Consider the following 22462-nt stretch of genomic DNA (forward strand, 5'->3'; position numbering starts at 1 on the left):
ACAACTTGGGAATTGTGTGCACGAGCAAATAGGATGGGAGCTCTAGATTTGGCTCTGCACAAATATTTATGGAAGCAATAAAAAACTTTATTTTTCCCCAGAAGGCTGTTCCTTGGGGTAATTAATGGCTTTAAGATGAAAGAGGGTAGGTTTAGATTGGATATTAGGAAGAAATACTTTCCTGTGAGAGTGGTGAGACACTGGCACAGGTTGCCCAGAGAAGCTGTGGCTGCCCCATCAAGGCCAGGCTGGATGGGGCTTGGAGTAACCTGACCTAGTGGAAGGTGTCCCTGTCCACGGCAGGGGGTTGGAATGAGGTGAGCTTTAAGGTCCCTTCCAACCTAAACCAGTCTGTTATTCTGTGATTACACCATTTCAGCAAATTCCCCCTGTCCCTTTGGCAGTGCATTTCAATGTGTTGCAGGATCAGGATTCCTGTGGGGGTAATCTGCTGAAAGCCAGCATGCTGGGGTTCTTTTGTATTTTATCAGTTGACTGGAGGTAGTTTGGGAAAACTTGCAATTCCAGTGAGTGCCAGCAAAGTCTGCTGCCCCTTGGAGAGTGTATGCCATGACTACCAGAATGGAGGCTCCCTCCTTCTTCTATGCTTGAATCAAAAATAAGCCAGGAACAAACCTTTGGAGGGAAAGCTAGCCACAATTTTTAAGTGGAAGCTTAACTAAACCAGTGCTAGTGACAAATTTTGTTCTCTTCCCCAGGGCATCTTGGGTTCAGGATTTGCTCTGAAGGTTCAAGAGCAGCATCGACAAAAACACTTTGAGAAGAGGCGAAACCCAGCAGCGGGCCTGATCCAGGTGAGGGTCACATCCAAGGAGCCTTGTGATGACCATAGATGTGTCAACCATCCTGGTTTTAGGGGGCTTCATAGACTTTTAGAAGCTGGGGAGGAGACAAATGGGGCTGTGTGTGTAAGGTGCGAGACAGCAGCTGGTGACTGGTTTGGTCTGGGAATAAATGCCAGGAAATCAGCTATGGGAAAACAGCATATGTGGTAGGGAATCTAGAGAGAAAAGGGATAGAATTCAGCAAGCAGCCAGCTCAGCAAGACAAATGCATTAGGACAGTCTGTTTTCACCCTTTTTTCTCCCCAAAGAGAATATTTATCCTGATATAAAGGTACAGTTGGGAGCGTTTTCTTCACAAGAACAGATGTCCGTGCAGAAGGCTTGCCTTGTTGTACGTCTTGGAGAATTGAAATTAGTCATTTTACATTCCCCTGCTCCTCTCTCTCCATATTTTTCACTTCTTAATGGGCAACAACACCCATCCTTACCACGGCCTGGCAGTGAATGCCTGGGACCTGCAGCATTTTTAACTGGACACACATGGTCAGGAGTGTCAGGGCACCACCCCACGTTTGTCCCTTACCAAATCAAGGAGAAAGCAAAATGCTGGATCCATCCCATAGGACTGGATCTTGGTTGAGGTTTATAAACCCAGGGGTGGTTCTGGCCATGCCTGGGGGCACAATCCCACTGGTTTTTCTCCTGCACAGGCGGCTTGGAGATTTTATGCCACCAACCTGTCCCGGACAGACCTGCACTCCACCTGGCAGTACTACGAACGCACCGTCACCGTCCCCATGTACAGGTACCTCCTCCTCCAGCTTCCTCCTCCACTGCCTTCCTCGTGATGCCACTGTCTCCATAGTTATTTTTGTTATCTGAATATATAATTTTGCTTATTTATTTAATTTTTTTTTTTTGGTTGAAAAGTTGATTTTGAGCTCCTAAGGGCTGGTATATGCTTTTGCTTTTGGAGGTTTTTTTTTTGCTTTGTATTTTTTTCATTGTTTTTCTTTTTGACTTGATTTTAATTTCCGTGTTGCTTTGTGTTTTCTTTTTTCTTCCCATGTCTTTGTGTGTGTACATGCTCTTCTTTTCACCTTTATTTCTCCACGCCTGCTGGTAGTTGCATTGTGTTGTGACAGTTGCCGTGCCCAGGTGTGAAGACTTCCCTCCAAGCTGCCCTGGATCATAGGTAAACACCACCCTCACCCTACCTGCAGCTCCTTGTGCCCTCTCAGGCTCTCCTTGCTGGTCCAACTGGTCTCTAATGGTCCTTCTGCCTTTCAGCAAACTTCTCTCCCACCCTTGACCAGCCTGGCCCTCTCCCAGGTGCATTTTCCCTGGGTCCTCCTTTCATTTCTTTTCCTTTTTTATCTCTAAGAGGAGGAAAACTAACTCGGGATTCAGGGAGCGTTTTCCCATTTCTTGTATCTCATTTATCCATCCCAGGGAGTTGACACAAGCAGGGAATGACGTTGGAACAATGATGGATGAGGCTGCTGAGCACCAGCGGGTTTTAGCAGCACCCACCTGCCTTGCTCTACCTGCAGTAAAGCCAGGCAGGTTTTTAAAGTGAAACCATACAGGTTAGAGCAGTGCTGTGGAAATTCACAGCCTCCTGGGATTTGGAGCTTCATGGAGCTGGGGACAGAGTCCCCTGCCATGCCTCCCAGCCCTCCAGGACATGGGGAAGCACTGCATCCTTCATGTTCCCTTTGGGCCTGGTGGCTTCCTTAGAAGCTAAAATACAAAATGTTCTACTCATTTTCACCCCACACCTCCCTGTATCCTGGGCAGGGCCATGTGCCCCTTCCTGGTGTATTTTTAGAGCCTATCCATGACTCTCTGTGTTTGTAGAATGGTTAGATATGTTTCTTAGATGTTCCTGTAGCTCTGTGGGGTTTTGTTGGGTGTGATGGGGCCCCCTGTGCCCCATCTCCCTGCTCCCATGCAGGGCTGTGGCCCAGCACTGGGCTGTGCCACTGCAGGAATAATCCCTTCCTGATTTCCCGTGTTACTGGTGCCTTCTAGCCCTCAGGCAGACAGCCTGGATGTATTTCCTGGGGTAAGCTTTAGCCTGTAATTCATACACAGCAGCCAGCCTCTTAACCCATCATAAAAACCTGTTGGAAGTCCCATTGTTGTGGTCAGTAAGTTCTCATTGGATTCATTCCCAGTGTGTGTCTGATTGGTTGCTTTTTCCCTAGAAATTTATGAACCAACTTTAAGATTTTATCTAAAAAAAACCCAAAACAACAACAACAACAACCCAACAGAACAGAACAAAGCTGTTTTCCAATAGCATTAAACCCGCCCATTGAAACTCTCCCTCCCAGTACCCGACCTCCTGGCTGTACCTTTGCAGCACTGCCTGGGATCAGCTACTGGAGAGGATGAGGATGGAGCTTGGCCCAAAATCCACTGCAAAATGCAGGCACCCAGGGCTTGTTTTCAGTGGACTTTGCCAGATTTTACTGCTCTTTGAAATACTGAACTTACCATGCAGCCAGACATGCAGTGACACCCTTTTGATTACCTGTTACACAACCCCCTCGTTAGAACCTGTATTTCCACAGAGCTAATATGCAGGAAGAAGTGTGAGCTAAAGATCTCCAGAAAAGGCTAAATAGAAACTCTGGGGAGGAGAAAGAGGGAAAAAAAGTAGTTTGGAGAGCCAGCTTATCTTGAGTAAAAAGCCAGGACAGATTTGTAGCAGGGTTGTAGCAGTTTTGCTGGCTGCTGCTGTGGGTGCTGCTGTGGGTGCTGTTCTGCCCCACACAGCAGTGTCCCCTGGGCTTCCTTAGAAATGGATTTCTCTGGACTGTCAGCTTCTCCCTTAAATCCCAGCTCCTGTTTGTGCTCAGATCAAGTGGACATCACCTGGGCGAGTGAGCCGTGGGTGCACCAATGGATTCACCCCTCCATGAAATTGTTTTACCAAAAACCAGTGAACTCCTTCTGACTATATTTTGAATGCTGTCAAATAAATTACGTGGATTTTTCTTTTTTTTTTAAAAAAAGGGAGTAACTGTATGTTCTGGCTGCAGCTTTCATCACTCACACTGACCATCTCTCCTTGCCTCCCCACTTCCCCAGGCCAGCTGGCAGGCACTGGCAGCCCAGTGCTGCTGCTGCTGCTGCTGCAGCCACAGCAGCACATCAAGCCCAGCAGCCCCTTAAGGCTGTGGCTGCTGACATGTGGCTGCAATGCACAGTGTGGTGTGGAAGTGGGCTAGAGGAACACAAAATCCCCTCTCTGGTGCCCGGGGATGATCTGCAGTCACCACTACCTTGGCATCCTCTCTGCTCAACACTGAGCTGCTCATTCCTCATAGCAGGAGCCTGTGCCTTTAGCTCATCTCTCTTCCCAAGCATCTCTGGAAAGGCTTGGCTGCTTGATATGAGAAAATTGTTACAAGTGCCTTGGAGGAGCTCACATGGCTCCAGAGCATCACTCCAATCACTGCAGTAGAGCTACTCAGATTTGTCTGGGGGAAAATATGGTGGCCTCTGAGAGAATCCCAGATTTCATCTTTAAATCAAAAATGTGGCAGGACCAAATTCTGAAATATGCACAAGGCTTCTGTGTGTGCAGGTGTGGTTTGGGTTAGTGCACCCAGACATCATAAATAACCTGTTCTGCATCAGCCATTGGATTTATTGGGAAAAAAAAAAAATCTGCTCTTATTGTCACTCATGAGAGCAGGTCCTTCTCTGAACTGCTATCATAAATTTGCCTTCACTAAAACAACCAAACCCACGGGCACATCCTGCCCATTCAGCAGCCCTGCCCAGGCTGTCCCCAACTGGTGGAGCTGAGGATGTCCATGGAAGGTCTCTGGGAGGCCCCCACACTTTCCCTGCCCCACGGTGCCCATTTGCTCTCAGAGCAAGGTGCCAGCTGCGTGTCCCCGAGGGTGACACGGGCGTGCCATGGCTCCTGAGCCAGCCACAGCAGGAGCCAGCTCAGTCCATGCTCCTGTGCCCACCTGTGAGCCTGGCCACAGCATCTGCTCCTGGGGACACACTTGGTTCATATGCTAATTTTCTTTATTCTGTTTCTTTCCCCCTCTCCTCCACCCCAACTTCCCCCCCTGTTTTTCTTTCTCTCACCCCTTTGGTTTTCTTTGGTGAAAACACTTGAAAAGCACGCAAACGCAAACGTATGGTGCCTCCAGGTATGAAGTGCATGTGACTCGGAAAGTGTGTGTCATGTCACTCCTTGTTCTTCATTTGGGACTGTAACATGCAAAGCCTTGAATTTAAAAAAAAACCAAAACAACAAAACAAACAAACAAAAAGAGATAAAAACCTTTGACAATGAGGTTTTTTCGCAAGGAATGAGTGAAAGCCCAAAGCAGACATGCCCTGCTGCTACTACAGACTAACCTCTGCACCTCCATGTACATCTTAGCTATTGGTACACACAAGTGTTGGGAAACTGCCAAAATGATGATGTCAGGAAGGAGAAGGGGAGCGTGCTTGATAAGCTTGCTTTGTTAAGGATGATTTCTTGATGGTCTTTCCAACCTTCCCCGATCCATGCAATGCTTAACAAGAAAACATCCCCATTCATCTTCCATTGCCCTCTGCCCCCACTCCCGTGTGTTCCCTCTCTCCAGCCCTCTTCTCCCATCCTTCATTCTGTCATTTATCTGGCTCTCAGCTGCAGGAGTTGTGCCCACCTGGCTTTGAGTTTGCTGGTGTGGTGGCACCACAGGGCACATCAGTGGTAGCACAGAATAAAACCTCCAGAGCAGCTCTGCCTGCTTTTGAGGGTAAAACCTGGAGAAGAGAAAGATCTGGGATGCTAAACTGATATGATCATTCATTTTTTCGAGTAATCCAATCTGATTTTTTGGTGAAAGAATGCTTCATCTCAGTAGGACTTTTCCATTTCAGTTTTTAGTTCCAAGACCCACCTAGAGCTAAGCAGTTATTAGCCACAGTTATTCAATCTGGGACTTAACCTTTTGGGATCAATCCAAATGCAAAGTCCTGGATATGGCTGTGTAAGATTTATGATAAATAATATTATCTCAGGTTCTGCAGAAAGGAGTAGATTTGCAAATCACGGGAGTATTTTATATGAGATGGGTATGTGAAGGTGTAGTCAAGTTAATATTTTAAGATAGGGAATAAATGACTTTCATTTCAAGACTGCAGGACAAGCTCTGTTCTTAGAGCAGTTTAAATCCTCCCTCGATGCCATAATGCCACTAGAGCTGATGTGATTTAGTGTCTGATTTCGAAACCCAGTTCCACTTTTCACAGATGCAAGTTTTACAGCCTTAGTAAATCACACTTACTGCTCTGTGTGCTTAATTTATAGCAAATTGCATCAATGAACTGCAAGTATAATATTAAGAATATATTTTCTTGTTGTGCTGAACAACAGCCTGTTTTGAGAATCAGACATTTTTTTACTACTGGCAGAGGAATAAGAATGTGCCACTTCTGTTCCATTTGTCGTAATGAAGTATTTTATAAGCTTCACAAATGTTCTCAGTCATGAAAAATAGCTTCAGTTGGAGACATAAAGTCATGGTTAGGGCACAAATTGGCTGCTCATAGAAACTCCAGCACTGCAGGGAGGCTCATTTAGATTCCCATCCCATTCCAGCACCATTCTCCTTGTCACCATCTCCTTAACTGTTCGTCCTGGGACTGTTCCAAAAAATCATCGTGGCGCCCGTGAGCGTGTCGTGGTGTGTCCGTGTAGCTCCCACCGTGTCGTGCGCTGCTGCCCTCCTCGTGTCGTGGGGTTCTGGTGGTGTCCTGGCCCGAGGCATGACCTCCCTCCTGCCCCCTGATGCTTGAACAGTTCTCTGTGCTCCCAGGAACAGCGGATCCTCCTTTCCCTGCGGATACGGGAGCCGGCGCCTGGAGTTAGCGTGGCCTTTCCCTGTGCTGTACTGGGAGGGGTGGTGGAGGCAGCTGGGGGGACCTGCAGCAGCTCACAGGTGTTGCTGTGGTGGGTGGCATGAGCTGTGTGTGTCCCGTGGTGTGCAGACTCCTCAGCCAGCTCCCCCCTAACCGGAACGTGCTTCCCTTGCTAACCAGTGACACCCGGACCAGGAGGAGAGAGAGAAAACGTGAGGAGCCCCAGCCAGAGGTTCCTCCTGCACCTGGCACCTGTGCCCCCCGTGCCCTGTGCACCCAGCATTCCACAGCAAAGCTCAGTTCAAGAGCTGTGCAGAGTTCTGCCTTTTTTTGGGTTTTTTTTTAAGGTTCTGGAGAAATGGTGTGGTGCAGTAGCTGTTCCTCAAGCTGCTCTTGCAGTGACAGGTTAGGCTGAGCACTTAGTTGAGATTAAATTTCAGGTCAAGTATATGTTTTCATTCATTTTTAATAATAATTATTTCATTAAAATACTGGTTGTTTCCACCTCATGTGTACCAGGCCCATGAACCAACCACAGAAATGGTGAATTTCTGTGTTTGTTGTGTGTCTGTACTTCCTCATGGAAGCATCTGTGATGGGCCAAGAGGTGGGTGCCACTGCAGACCATGGGCTGATGCAAAAGAAGTCATTCCTTTTGGAATCCCGAATCCTCCAGTCTTTTGAGCTAGTGAGCTCCTCAGCTGAGACTTCCTCCAGTGAGAGCCTGGGGTTTGCAATCCCAGCTGGAGAAAATGGGGTGATTTTCCTGTGTTCTGCTGGGTATGGACCTCCCTGGGGAATTAATTCACCAAAGAAGAGCTGTGCACCCTTCATTACCTGCTGAGTACACCCTGTGCTGGATTTATGCACCACCTCTGCCAACCTGGAATGCATCTCCAAACCCAGCTGAAGGGAGGTGACAGCCCAGCACTCATGCACAGCTCCACTGCATCAAGGTCAGCTTCTTCCTGATGCCTGGAATGAAGAGGATCATTAATTCAGCAGATCAGGATGTGCTTTTCTCTGGATGGAAGCGACTGAGGAGCTGAGCCAAAATTTTTCAGGCCTATTTTTATTCTTTTCTCCATACTTAGAATTGGAAAATTTTCTGATTGCCTCAATCTTGTGAACACAAAATCTCTGCTGAACCACTGTGGTTTTGAGGATAAGTTTTGTGCCTGCAGAGAAGAGGCTTTTCCAGTTGAGTTGGATTTTTTTTTTTTAGTTAAAGTGGGAAACTACTGGTCTCATCATGACTGACAAAATGCGAGCATGAATATCTCTCCCTTTATTTTAATAGAAGCCTCATTCCTTACAGTCTCCCCTTGACACCTCCATCCTATGTTTCTCTTGGTTGAAAACCTGGCTGGGAATATCAATATTAAATATTTATGGGCCAAGCTATATTTATTCCCAGGTTCTCAGGGAAGAACCCAAAAATGGATGTGGAGCTAATTCCATGGCTTTTAAGCACAAAAGTAGGATAGGCCACAGAATGTTTGTTGATTGGATTTTTAATTCTTACCAGGATTCCCATTGTCAGATTCTATTTTTTTTTTTTTTCTTGAACTGAGAAGGGAAGGAATCCCTATGGTTTCTGGAAGGCAGTGACACAAGATTTTGTCTCATTTTAGGGCAAAACCTGACATGGAGAGTAGGGAATTTGTTAAACTTGACTCTGGAGCACACTGCTTTTTCTCCTGGGATGCTCCCAGTCCCAGGTTCTTGTTTTCTCTGCTTCTCCTTCCCATGCCTTCCGTCATTCCCAAGAGCAGCAGGGTTGAGTTTTCGTATTTCCCCCCAAAGCTGGAGTTTCTCTCCATTCAGCAACACCAACCTGCCAGACCACAGCTCTGCCAAAACACCACCGGGCTGCCCAGGAACCCTGGCAGCTGCTTGGTTTTGGGGAGGTTCAAAATCCAGTGGTGCAGACAAGTTTCTCTCTCTCTCTTGCTGTCACTTTCTCTCTCTTACCCCACTGCTCTGCCTCAGGACACTGTTGGAAGTAGCAGCCAAACCCTCTCCATCCTTCCTGAGCTGTCCCCCAGCTGCAGTTGGTGGCACAAAGCTGGTTCTGGTTGAAAGGATGGGGCAGCAGGGGAAGTTGCCGAGACAGGAGGCTCTGGCATCAGCTCTGTCTGGATATTAATGCCTGTTGTTTTCTCCCTCTAGACTCATCCCTCCTCTGAACCAGCTGGAGCTCCTGAGGAACCTGAAGAGCAAGTCAGGACTGACATTCAGGTTAGCAGCAGAGTTAAGAGAGTTTGGAACGCACACACTTTGCAATATTTTTCTTTTTTTTTTTTTCCTTTTTTTCTTCCTGCCTTTTGCATATGGACATCCTTGAAGATGAAAGAGGTTTGACAGCTGGTCCCACATGGGTCACTCAGTGACCTCCTCCCTGCCCCTCTCCCGTGCTCTACATGAATTCCTTCAGCCTAACTTGGCTCTGGAGCAGTGTCACGGTGCTTGACTGACAACTCAAAGCCATATTCTCAAAGGGGCTGATGGAGGTAGTGATCCCAGTTTTCCTCTGACCTTTCTGCTCCTCACCACACTCAGAGGACACTCAGGCCCATGATGTGTTAATTCATTCTCTGTTCCCTCCAGTGACAGCAGGCAAGGTTGCAGCAGTGAGACATTTTTGATAAATTGGCTGTGGAAGGGTTTACATGAACCCCCCAGAAGGGCAGGAGTCCTGCACCTTCACCCTCTGCTTGGGAGGGGTAATTCCTGGGGTTTCTGAGCACTCCAGGCTGCCCTGTTGGTGAATGGGGAGTGTGCAGACCCTGGGAGGGATGGAGAGGTGCCAGTGGGCATCAGGGCCAGCTGGGGGGTGTGGGATGGAGCCTGGCCTGGGCTGTGTGCCTCCACAAAGAATATACACCCCTGGGTCAGCCTGAACAGTTTAACATGTGAGTACTTGAGCTAGTGACTGAGGCTGGGCTTCCAAGCTTTTCTGAGCAAGAAGCAGAGGTGGGGGGAAGGAGATTTTTGTTAGTGTCTCCAGGCTGCTGCCTTTAGCTGAGGGAGAGGGGTCGGGCTCTGTGCAGGTCTCAGTGGTCACTGCTGAGCAGCAGCAGCAGGGCCAGGGCTGGTGCAGCATCACACTCAGAGGACACCTGTGTTAGCCAGAGCTGTATCTGCTGAGAAAACACTGTCAGCTCCCTCTCTGGGGGGCTGCAGGGACAGGGCTGCAGGGACAGGGCCACTAAACACCATTCCCCAGTGTAGGAGTTGTGAATCAGAGCAGCTTTTCCTCATTGCTGGAGGGAAATATCACCACAATGCCTGCTCAGTGAAGGTGAGGGGTGTTTTTCAGTGTGGCCTTAGCATGGCTTGCAGTGTCCTGGCTGCCCTTTCATAGGCATTCAGCTCACTTTGTCCTCAATGATTTTTCAGGGCAATCCAGTTTTGGATCTCAATACGAAACTGCAAACTGCAAACTGCAGACTGTGGTGTCCCACTCCCTCCATGCTGCCTTTGCCAACTGCTTTGGTAAAGTAGCTGCCAAAGACTCTGGAGGCACAAACCCCACCTGAGGCGTCAGGATGCCAGGGAAGGGGTCTGTGCTCCTTCCCACCCACGTCCAATCCCAGCACCTGGCATGAATCCGTGCATTCGGAGATCTGACATGAGCTCTGTCCCAATGGCCAGGGAGGAAAAGCGAATGCACCGAGGTCATGGGAGCCATTCAAACCCTTCCCCATGTGCAAAACATGAGGGCAGTGCATTTCCAAAGGAAGGGGGCCGCTCTCTGAGCCCACAGAAGTCCTCCTGTGCTCACATAAATCACACAACCCTCAGGTGTCTCAGTGGTGCGTAGGCACAAGGATGGGTTGGGATGAAATCTTCAGCCCTGTGCGTTGTATGTGTCTTCTCTGAGGTTGTGTGAGTCTCCAGTGATCTTCTGTCCAGGCCAGAAACTCCAGGAATTAAGTGCTCCTTTCCCTTTCTTCTGTCCACAACTTCCACTTAGTTGTACTGTTGGTATTGTCGTTTCGTTATGTTTTAACAGTGAAGCAGCAACATCTTTTGCCACCTGACACCATGCTAATGTACTATTGCTTCTGTTTAAAGGAAAGAGCAGCAGCCTGAACCATCGCCAAGGTCTGTATCACTGCCAACACGCCATCCCCATGCATTCCCTGTAGATTTCTGTGTGTGTGAGTGTGTGTACCATGTCGTGGCACCATCGAGGGAAGCATTCCTAGGTATTACCGTGCTTTTCCTGTGCTGTGCAGTCCAATGTATCTACGTGTATGCTGGACCTTAAATCATATCTTCTTTCCAGTCTGCCTCGGGCTGGAGCAGGGTAGCAAGGCTGGGGGGTGTGGAGAGTGGTGGCAGCACAGGCAGAGCTGGCAGACACTCACGGGGGTGACAGCAGGGCTTTGGTTTACACTTCTTTATTTTATCTTGCTGCTGGGGTTATAGCTGAGTAACTCGGTATAATGCAGGCTCAACGTGTGCCCAGGGCAGGTGAGGCTTTGCCTGTGTCTCTGTCACCTGTGCTGGGCAGAGGTGACGTGGGGAACACGAAGCCATCGCTGCGTCACCGCCTTAGCAACTCCTGCTGAGCTCCTCTCGCTGCAGGGCACGGCCTGGACCTGCTCTCCATGGGACACAGGAGGGCTCTCTGGCACGGCACAGGCTGGCATGGCAGAGACACCCTTGGTCCTCCCCACTCCCTGGGGAGGAGGCACATCCCCTGCTCCATCTTCCCTCCACGCCTCCAGCCCACGGTGCAGAGCGCGCTCTGGGTCGTGGCGAGCACCTTCCAAGGGCAGCTGTAAATCTCACTTGTGGTAGAGCTTTTCTCTGTTCACAACTTCCCAGGGAAAGCAGCAGGGCTGGGGTTTGGGATACTTTTAGGACATTCTTCATCCACTTAGAAGTATTTAATTCTGGGATTTTTTTTTCGTCCTGTATTTTCCAGTTCTTTTAAAGAATTGTTCTGGAACTGAATATATTTTTTTTTTTTTCCTTGGCTGATGAGACACAAACTGATGATCAGCGGAGATCATCTGCTTGGCTTTCTGATCTTCCATCTCATTCCTCAAAACACAGCTTACAGCCTAAATTTTGTAAACAATGAATACATTTTTCAGAAGTACAGCTAGAGCCTGGCATTCTGCAGATGTACCTCTCTGCCATGCCTCTTAGCTTATAAGAGGCCAGAAGCTAATTTATCCTTGGCATAAAAGCCAACCAAAGATATCTGGGTAGATATACTGCTGACTAAAGGGTGGAAAATTTTATCTTTCCTTCCTTCCTTCTCCCTCTCCCCACCCCCTTTTTTCCCCCTGTCATTCATTTGAGCTTTTCTATGCAAGCAGAACCTTTGTAGCACTCCATCTACTTTCCTGCCAAATAACCCAAATCTCCAAGATCATGTTTCAACTATCCAGATTTTGGTTTTTTGTTTTTTTTTTTTTTTTTTTTTGCTTAAGTGCAGCTTGAGTGAAGGCAGCCTCCATCCAGCATTATTAAAGCAGGGAGCATTACCTGGGAGCAGCTCTCTGGGAGCAGACCAAGGCTGAAATCTTGGCCACCTGCCTGTGGCATCAGGAGGGTCAGAATTTAATCCCAGGGTCTGGCTGCTCTGCTGCCCTGCCTCAGCCAGTAGTAAACTTTGGATGCATTAAAGGGTAAATCCACATTTCTTACAGTGCAATGAGACAAAATCCCCGTTCAGCCCCATCTGCGCCATAGCCAAGGAAATCTGAGGTCTGACAGTCCCTTACCCCAGCCAGCATCCCTGCAATCTAATCAGACTGAACAGTTGTATTTCTGAGTCACTAGCCTTATTTCTAATTTTTAATCTCAGTCCTGTCTTGCAGGGTTCATATTTATTTACTTGACACCTGAAGTTGAGTACAATATTTCTTCGTAGAGGTTGCAGGTTTTTCCCTGATCATTTTCTCCTTTCTCAACCTTATGTCACAGAAAGAAGTAAAAATAGTCCTTCCCTGTGCTTTTTCAGAGTAGTTTTTACTATTTATAGGTCCTTCATCAGTGCCATTTCCAAGTGCTGTTTCCTGCTCCTGTGGTGCATCTGTCTCTTGTGACACTGATGGGTTTTGTTGCTAAACCCCAGCCCAAGGAGGGCTGAAGCTGAGGGTCTGCAGCTGCTGTGCAGAGCTTTAAAGTTTATTCCATATCCTTCAGTTCTGCTGCCATGGCAGCACCAAAGCTCCTTCCTTCTGATTTGTTATGGCAATACCAATTCTACCTGTCCCCACTGTCCTTTTCCTTCCATCTGATAATGCCTCAGCCCTCAGGAAGGAATTTTGCATTCAAGGGGGCCCAAATTGCCTATTTTCCCCAAAAAAATTTTCTGGGTCTTTTACATTCACATCCCAAATCTTCCACCCACTCGAATTTCCAGCAGCCTCTCGGTGATGCTCAGTGTGTCATCCTGCCCTTAGAAAAGAGAACTCATCCTGTTTCTCTGCCCACCTGACAGTTAATCACCCACTTGCTGGTGATGCTTCACTCAGGAAGCTCCTGGGGATGAATTGTCTCTCTTAGCAGACCCCAGCTCTACACTTTTACTGCTTCAGCTGGGAAAGGATTTTCCACTTTACATTTCCATTGCTGTAAGGAAACAGTCTTAACACCTGGAGGCAGCTGGATCTTCCTCCTGTTTTAGTGATGTGTAGGGAGTGGCTGATTTCCTATATCCTTCTTTCCATAACTGATACACTCAAACCCCCTGCAGCAAATGGAACAGAAAGAGCTTTTTCACTATTTTTCACCTTATTATATCTCAGTTTAGAGAAGGGATGCTGGCATGGCACATGGGATTATGCTGTGCAGGATAAACATTGTCTTGCAAGGTCAGGGAGCATCCCAAGCTTTCTGCCAGAGCACAGGGGTGGCTGCTGGGGTCCTGCCCTCTGACCCCAGTGCTGCTGTGGCCGTGCTGATTTCTGCCCACACAGCACTGGGAGAGCTGCAGCCCAGGCTGGGAGGACAGGAGGAGGTGATGGGGTCAGTGTGGCAGAGGCTCAGGGTCACCTGGAATTCCTCTTGGGTGGCTTTTGATTTAGTCTTGGCACAAAATGGGACAGCTGATCTGAGAGACAGGTTATGTCCTTTCTCTGTGGTTTCTGCTTTGTTTTCCCATGAAGAGCTTGTCTGCATCCCCATCTGAGTGCTGGGAACGCTCTGTGCTGCCTCGCCTGGGGGCCTCACCTCCCCCAGAGGTGCAGCCTTGGCTGTGATGAGCAGAAGAGATGCTGGCCTTTTTCTACATGCCATGTACCCCTTCCCCACTTTTTATTTTCCTCCCTTTAAAGAAACAAATGCTTTCAGATCCTCCTGTTGCCCATCACTTTGAGTGTTGTGTCCCTGCCCCAGCCAAGCGCTGCCCCCTGCCCCTCCCCAGGCTGGCTGTGCTGCCCATCCCACCCTTGAGACCCCACTGCTGCCATGCAGGGTCCAAACACAAATCCACTCTCCCTCCTATCCCCAGGGAAGGGGGCCTGCTCTGTGCTAGGGCTTTTCTCACCCCTCCTGCTGCAGAAAGCCAGCAGATCAGAGTGGTAATGGGGGGTGATTACTCTTCTGTTAATCAGGCTGAAAATTAGCTGTGGCATCTCATTTCTGTTTGTTTTGCTTTGATTGTAATGTCAAAAAGACAGACACATGGTTCACCAGGGCTATGGAGGCTTCTGTATGAAATGTGGGCTTCAGATGCTCTTTAACAGATGGTTTGAGAAACATCTGAAGGCATCCACAACCACATTTCTTCCTCTTGCATTTTCCAAAATACAATTGGGTGAGAAGCTAAAAATTAATGAACCAAATGATCATAATAACACATTCATATCAGAGAAAAAGAAACAGAAGGATTCCAGGGAAGTGGGAACCTAAAACTCAGATTACTTTGTCCAGCATGAGTTCAGTGCTGTAGGTGATGAGAGGAACCTCTTTGGAAGGTTGTTTTCAGCTGTGCTTTGTCCTTGACCCCAGTGAGCTCAGCAGGACCTTGGCTGTGTACTGGGTGAATGCTGGGCTGGCTCCTTGTACCGTGTGTGTTTATCTGTGTGTATATCTCTCTCTCTCAGTGTGTGTATATGTCTGTCTGAGATACACACAACCCCAAGATCTCTCTTCAGGGGTGTGATCAAGGCTTCTGTACGCACTGGAGGATGCCTTTGGTTGACTCAGTGGGCCCCTGCTCATCCAGCCAAGGATGTCCAAGGTGTCCCAAACCTCTACTGCCCATGGAAACCAGGGTCAATCATGGGCCACATGATTGACCCTGGCCATCTAACCATCTAACCAATTTAACTGGTGTCAGAGACTCATGCTGGGACTGACAGTAATCTGGAAATAATCAGTTGCCTTTAGGGGAGCGGATTATTTGCACGGAAGGAACTGCATCTTTCTGGAGGGACTGCAGAGGAGACTGAGAGGACAGAACCCCATGTGTCTCCCTGAGGCTCTGCATGCTCAATATCCCACTCCCACGCCAGCTCCAGGACAGCCCTGGTAGCACCACCAGCCCCTGGGGCTACCTGGGGATGCAGGGTCCCATTGTGGACACCTGAGGAGTCCCCAGGATGCAGAGGGTGGTGTCAGCTGAGCTTGCATGGGATGCTGTGCCCGTCAGCTCCTCTGATTACCCACCTCAATGTAAAATAAGATTTGATGCCCTTCAGCCTTTCCATTCTGCCCCTGAATTCAGCAAGAGCTGCCTGCTGGTGGTTGGTGGCCTGGTGGGGTGATGGGGCCACGTCATTCCCCTTCCACAGGTAGAGGGCTGCTCCATGGCGTGGAGGACCCTGGTCCTGGTGGGGATCTCCTGGCAGGGCAGTGCCTGAGCAGCCATTTGGGATGGAGCTGTGGTGGTGCCTCCTCAAAGTCAGCAACTCCCCAGAAGTGGTAGGCCCTGTCTGAAAATCATTACGAAAACCAGATGTGTGAACACAGGTGTTCAACTCCCTTCCCATAAGGGACTGCACCACACCCTGTTTTTTTATCTATTTTTTGTTTTTTTCAATGCCAGGCTTAATGTAATGATATTTTCCATATCAAATAATTCACAGATTAAGTAGCTCTTTTTGTGAGTGGGTTTATTTTTGGGAAAAAAAAAGAGGAAGAAATTTGAGCTTTTTTGGATATTATTTGACAAAACAAGTTAAAGTTTTGGCTTTCCATGGTTTACACAATTTGACAAACCTTACTTTTTAAAAATACATTTAGAGGAAGAACAGAGTATTTTTTTGTTTCCAGTACAAAGATGGAGAATCTTCCTGTAGTTAATTTTAGATAAACTGACACCACCAACTCAATGAGCAGAATGCTTCATGTCTAATGATTCAATTAACTGACCACAGTGAAACCAATTTCAGAAACCATCTCTATTTTTGATTTACCTTTTATTTTTCCTCACTGAACACTCAAACAGAACAATCCTGTCATGAACCCGGCCCTCAAAACACCTGTCTTTTAAACCCAGAGTCCATAATCAAAAGTTTCCTGTCTGGCATTTGCTTCCAGGTCTAATTTTTACTCTCCCCTCATTTCCAGTAAAAGCAAACCGTGCAGAGAGTCACTATGCGGATGCTGCTCAGGAAACTCTAGGTACCACGGGAAATGCGTCGCACGAAACTAATCAAAAGCTGCACGGCTCATTCTCCCTCTACCCTGCTACCACCCGTTCTGATCACTTCTCTGCTTAATAGAGGTACTAGATGAGTAAAAAAAAGGTGGAAGAGCCTCCCCGCTGCCCGCCCCGAAATTAGAGCCTTCCCTGGCTGCCAGTTGTGCAGAGCGCACGAAGCGAAGGGATGAGGATGGGGAATTTGGGCTGGGCCAGCCAAGCCAGTGTCTGCTCAGCAAGGGAGGAGGCCAGGAAATGAAGTTAAACAAATCATCGAAAATTTTCAAAAAAAATCAAAATGAAAAATTTTAATTTTTTTTTTTTTAAAGATCCCTTCCTCCCTATCGCTCCATCCCTCCTCAAGGTCCAGGGAATCCTTGCAAATTGACTTGCACTGTGCAGCAAAGTCCAGTTAGTAGCATGAGAAATACCAGCTTCCTGCCTCTGCTCAGTCACCATTCCTTTGGCTCTCTGACCGTGACAAATTGACCTTTCCTAGCCTGGTGGCCTTTGGAAGCCACAGCTTGCCTATCTAGCACCTCTACTACGCAGCTAGAGAAGGACTAATCTCAGCCTGTCCCGCCAGACGTAGGGGACAGGGCTCCCCTGAGCGTTGACATTGGCCTTGTGAATGGTTCTGTTTCTAGACCCCCAGAGGGACAGACAGCTTTAGCTCAGGGCTTTCTGTGAGCAGGGTTTGCATCTTTTTCATCCAGCTGACAACTGCTAGGTGTTTTCAGGCACTTCCCAACCAGCATCCCTTAGTGCACCCACGGCCATATACACAGACACATAGATCTTCTCTTACTTGTGCATAAATACTTTCCACACCTGCACTAGAAGAGTCTCTGCCCCCACCCCTGCTCCTCAGCAGCAAACATGCACCTTCTTGATCTCCCACTGCCCAGAGTTTGCATGCTGTGAATGCTGGCAGGGGACCCCCCCAGCTCCTTGCCCCCACAACCAGGCAGGTGGACAGCCCAGGAGTGGCAGGGCACTGAGTGATGCCGCATGTTTGTGAACTCGGATTTTTGCATGCTCTTTTTTGGAGTCCGTTTTAATTCTCAAAATCACCAGTCTCTGTATCCCTCAGAAAGCCAACAAACTACAGCTTTGAAAGTATAAAACTGCAGCTCTAACAGTATATGTATCTCTGATTTTCTTCATTAATTGTTTCAATCTGTATCTTTTCTTTTCTTGCTATTTTTTGACCTGCTGGCTCTTTTTATTCTCTGTCAGTCTAGAGGGTAGGACTCATGGCTGAGGTTTGCGTGTACCAGGTGCTCAGAAGTAGAGTGGTAAATCCCATCTCTGAATGGGTAACAAAGAGGAATGGGGCATGATCTAGGGTTCATAAAAAGCAGTTTCTCCATGGTAGGAAATCCCTTACATCTGGATAAATAGCCTGAACTTCTGAGTCAGCCTCTTGCTACATATTTGGTGGTGCTATGGCCTTCCTTGAAAGTTAGCCTTGAAAAGTGTGGGTAAATATTGGGTGATCATCAGTTGCACAGGCAGCATTTCAAGACAAATGGCAAAGATTGGTCAACAGTCTAGCTGGAAAAAATGATCCTGACTTCTGTGGTGTTTCCATTTGCCAGGTGAGGTTGTTTTATGTGTGGAGGTGTAGTGTGAGCAGGGAGCTCTCCCCAGAGAAAGCCTCCTCTCAGTTGCTTAACACTGAGGTTGTTTTTGGCAGAGATGAAAATGAGCAGTGCTATTCATAATCTGTCCTCTCATCTGTTCGTGTCTAGTTCTGTTTTCTGGAAAATCAGCCACTCTGATCTCAATGTCTTCCTTGCATGTCTTCCTAGGCATGGATTTTTAATTGCTAGAGCCAGTGTGATTTTTTTTCTGTTTTCTACTGAATTCCTTCCCACTGTGGTCCTCATTTCATCTCCCATGTCTTGAGTTCTGCAAGGGAAAGGGAGGATGAAACCAAGTGTTACCTCAATATCTTCTTAATCTGTTGGAGAGTCTGAAAAGAAGGATGACAGACTGTGGTTCTTCCAGTCAAAAAGGAGCCTTGGACTTTGGAGTAGCTACAAGAGCATCTTTGTTACCTGCATCCATCCTGAATGTAGTGTTATACACCCTGTGCTTTAGTAGAACTGTGGGTTAGCTGTGAAGGGAGGTAAAAATAATTCAGATGTCTTGTTTCTGTGGACCCTTGGGTGTCTGCCACCAATCCCCACTGCACAAACTCTTGGGGCAGATGCCAGCACTTTGATGCAGCTCGGGCTGAGTGCTAAAAGCCTTCATCTAGGATGCACATAACAAAATAACAGCACACGATGAGGCAATCATGGAAAACTCAATGTAGGTAAATTAATAGGAAACTCCTTAGAAGCTGTGGTTTCTTAATGTACTAAACCAATGATCTTTAGTCAATAAATGCAATAACACATTCATTTTTAGACAGTAATGTAACTACAGCAAGCCAGATTATCATCTCTATCATATTCTGCTTTGTAAGAGACTTTCCTGGCACACTCAGAGACGAGGGCACCTCACAGAGGGAAGAGCACCCAGAGCAGTGAAGGAAAGGTGTTTGCAGAGCCCTTGACTGGCCTGTGGCTCTCTGGGTGGAGCAGGTTCCTCAAAGGCTGCTTTGGGAATGATCAGCCAGCTCAGAGGGGCAGCCTGGCTGCTTTGCTTTGCTCCCAAAATGCAGCAGAGCTGAGCTGGCAAACAGCAGAGGGCTGGGAGAAGACGCAGGATGTGGCTGATGTCGTGTCTGACAGCACTCAACACCAGTCTGGGAGAAGAGGGCTGGGAATTAGGAAGAGATTATAGCAGAATGCTGCAGGACAGCAAAGGTTACAGACGTGAGTCTGGCTCCACTGTCCCTTCACTCATTTGAGGCCCTGTGCTTCTCTGTGCTCGTGTGGTGGCTGCAGGGATGGTGTAACTCCAGTCCTCACCATCACAGCAGCAGTGGCTCCCATCCAAGTCTAGCACCGCGGCTGTGGATGAGGAAAAGAAGAGGGATTACTCACCATGACAGGATCACTGGCTGATGTTTTGTTTCCCTTACACCCAGGTTTCTCTGCTTCTAGAAACTGCATTCTCTGGGCTGAATTCACCTTTTAGCAATGTTTTTTTTCTGGAATCTTTAGAGGCCAGCCAGGCTTGAGCCAGGCCCTCTCTTGTTTTTTGTTTTAGTCGTGGTAAATTTTGCGTACGCAGTTTTATTTTCCTTTCCTTCATGTCTCCAGTAATTGTTGTCTGCCTCTTACTCACAGCAGCAAGCAGACTGGAGCCCTGTGATAGTCACAAAGGCCATCATTCACTCCTGGCACTCCTGCCTGGTTGTAATCAGTTGTTCTCATATGCCACAAGCTCAGCACAAACTCCTGATTTAAAAAAAAGCCCCTCATTTACCAACAGGAGACAGCCTTTTTCTCCTGGCCACAGCTTCTCAGAAGAATGAGCACTGATACTGGTTGAGTTTGGATGCAGAGATGGATCTGGGTCTGTGCTAGTCCGACTCACTCTGGCTAGCTGAGAGGAAAATGAAGTAATGGCTCAAGCATAGTTTAAAATCAATGACAAGACCTTACAACTGATACTTTTTATTGATCTAGAATTACTGCTAATGTAATGAGTCCACATTTTTTTTTAAAGTGCTGATTTAATACAATAGAGAACTGGAATAAACCCCAAACCAGAGCATTTTAAACAGGAGCTTAAACCCCTGGCATCCTAAGGAGGCTGATGGCAGCTCATTTTGAAGGTCAGTACTTGTGCCTTTCTCTGCTGAGCGCTGGGCAGTTGGACTTAACCAAAATGCAAAGCCCACTAAAGCAGTGAACATCATCCAGTTTCTCCAGCATGGACTCTCATTTTTTGACTGGCAACAGAGAAAAATCAACTCATTTTCTATCCTTTGTTAAATTCAAGTCAAAGCCTGAATATTTATAAACTTTCCCCACAGTCAGCCTGGAAAGGTAATTTTTTGCTATCAAATCTGTTTTCATAGATGCCACTTGGAGTGGACTTAGAATTAAATCACAACCTGATTTAAACCTGTGATTTAAACCTGATAGGCTGTTGTGGCTTCCCCTAGTCTGTGCCTCTGGTTGCAAAGCCACAGTTCCCTTTCCCTTCCTCCCCCTGACACGAGCAGAGCTCCTGCCCCTGCTGTCACGACTGTGAGCGTCCGTCTGTCCCTGCTGTCCTCACCTTCGTGTCACCAACACCTCCCACTCAACTGAGGCTCATTACCATCCTGGAGTGACATCCCAACACCACCTCTCTGAGGCACTCTACATCCTTGTCCCTCTGCATGACTTTCTGGTTGAGTGAGAACATGATCTTGGATTAGCTGACAACATATATCCCTATGTATGTCTGTATTTCTTTGGGATTTTTTTCCTACCAGCTCCTGCAGACCCCAACAGCATCCTCCTCTGCAGGGATTGTACTTGCATGTGATTCCAGGTGTTGTTTCCAATGAGGTCATTGCATGGCAGAAGGAAAAATTCTATTAGTTGTTCATGGTGTCTCATGTCGTCTATGTTAAAACAAAGAAGTTACATCAAGTGTTGGGTTTTTTTCCTTAGAGAGTACTTGGGAACAAAACCCACCCAGATCTTAATTGTTCATCAGATTTCTATGAGATTTTTTAATGTGTTGCTCCTCATGCTCTCAGGATTGAAACTCTTTGCTTGTATCCCTCACCAAGTTCAACCCTTTCTTTTTTGCTTTTTGTGATTCCTGCAAACATTTGTAGCACATTTGTTGTGGGAATGGAAAAGAGGCTCCAAGGAAAAGGCGCTGCCATACTCAGTGAAAGGCAACTGGTTTTATGCTGGGATTGTGATGGGAGAAACTCAGCAGAGGATAGGGCACAAAAAGATCACTTTGAATCCTGAATATTGCTGTGTTGCTAAAGCATTTTTATAAAACTTACTTTTTAAAAAGGTAATTTAAAGTAATAGTACTACTGAAACACAGTGGATTCAAAAATTATTATTCTTTAAAATCAATAAAAATAAAGAAAGAAGATCCAGTTGGCCTATTTAGAATCAAGTGATGAAATTTCAGTCTGGTTTCTAACCCAAGAAACTCAGAGTGAGAATTTCCTTTAAACCTTTGGCACATTATGTACAATGGTTTTGGTGGCAGTAGTAATGAAGGCTTACATCCAGAAAGGTGTTTCGGCACGTGCTCTTTCCCAGATTCCTGTGTGGATTTGTACCTCTGACCTGGATTTCAGCTCTGCTGATCCCATGGCCTTCAGACAGACCCTACAGATGGGCACCACACTGGGAATTCAATCCCCAGCACTTACCTGAATTAGAATTCATCTTTAATTAGAATAATTCTGCCTTTTTAATTTGGTCATGAGCAAATTTTATTTTCTCTCCAGCCCATCTTTCAATGTGAAATTGCTGCTGAGCTTGTGGCTGCAGCCAACCCTTCCCTGCAGCCCAGGGGATGCCCTCCCCACACAACTCTGCAAAATGCTGCCTAAGCACCTTTCTCTCCCTGTAAATGTTTGTTGTCTCGCAATGTAAAGTGACTTTGTAAAAATAGCACCTTCTTAGTCGACAAATCTGCTCCCTGAGTGTCCTCGAGTCACATCTTCTTCCTTGGCTGGCCGGAGCTGCTGTCTGCTCCTGGCAGCAGGGAACAGCCGGCGGCTGGGAAAAGGGAGCGGCGCTTTGCTTTGCTTCAAAACCAGCAGCCGAGTTCTCACTGAAGAACCTCATGCCAGTTTTGAAGGCAAAGAAGGGCCGTGGGGCTCTGACTTTTAAGTTGGTGTTGCTGAAAGACACACACCAAGAAAAAAAAAAGCAGGTCTTTGGTTGGTGATGTGGAAATTAAAATTTCTGAAATGTTCTTCCTGCAAATTGCGGCAGAGAGTTGGCAGCAGAATGATAAGTGGCTGCTGCAATGGTACAGAATGCTGGGAATTCAATCCCTGTCTTCACTCAGTTTTGATATACCTATTTATAAAATATTGGCTATTTGTGCAGCTACCTTGCACTGGTTGTCCAAGCTCTAATCAGTGGAGTTTAATCATTGATTGCTATTAAGAATATATGAAATGATCCAAAAGTATTTGCAGTCTGCTTTCCCCAGTGCTGTCTCTATAAAGTTTGTGGTTTCATAAAGATTCAGAAAATCTCTTTGTTCTTAAATTTTC

At 47.2% G+C, this 22462-nt stretch overlaps 1 protein-coding gene across 16 annotated transcripts in view; it reads left to right on the forward strand.

Annotated features, from left to right (window-relative positions):
- KCNQ2 (potassium voltage-gated channel subfamily Q member 2) overlaps nt 1–22462 on the forward strand; it is a 74931-nt gene that overhangs the window by 29909 nt on the left and 22560 nt on the right. For 5 of the 16 annotated variants that reach the window (XM_054644392.2, XM_077187317.1, XM_054644396.2 and 2 more), the window contains exons 7-11: nt 720–815; nt 1517–1611; nt 4958–4987; nt 8865–8933; nt 10773–10802. In XM_054644392.2, coding sequence (XP_054500367.1) covers nt 720–815; nt 1517–1611; nt 4958–4987; nt 8865–8933; nt 10773–10802 — 320 coding nt within the window. Of the gene's footprint in view, nt 1–719; nt 816–1516; nt 1612–4957; nt 4988–8864; nt 8934–10772; nt 10803–16235; nt 16393–22462 lie in introns of all 16 variants that reach the window. The other 11 variants (XM_054644391.2, XM_077187313.1, XM_054644393.2 and 8 more) reach the window with 6 other exon arrangements.

Source organism: Agelaius phoeniceus, chromosome 17 (assembly GCF_051311805.1).
Source record: "Agelaius phoeniceus isolate bAgePho1 chromosome 17, bAgePho1.hap1, whole genome shotgun sequence".
Lineage (NCBI taxonomy): Eukaryota > Metazoa > Chordata > Aves > Passeriformes > Icteridae > Agelaius > Agelaius phoeniceus.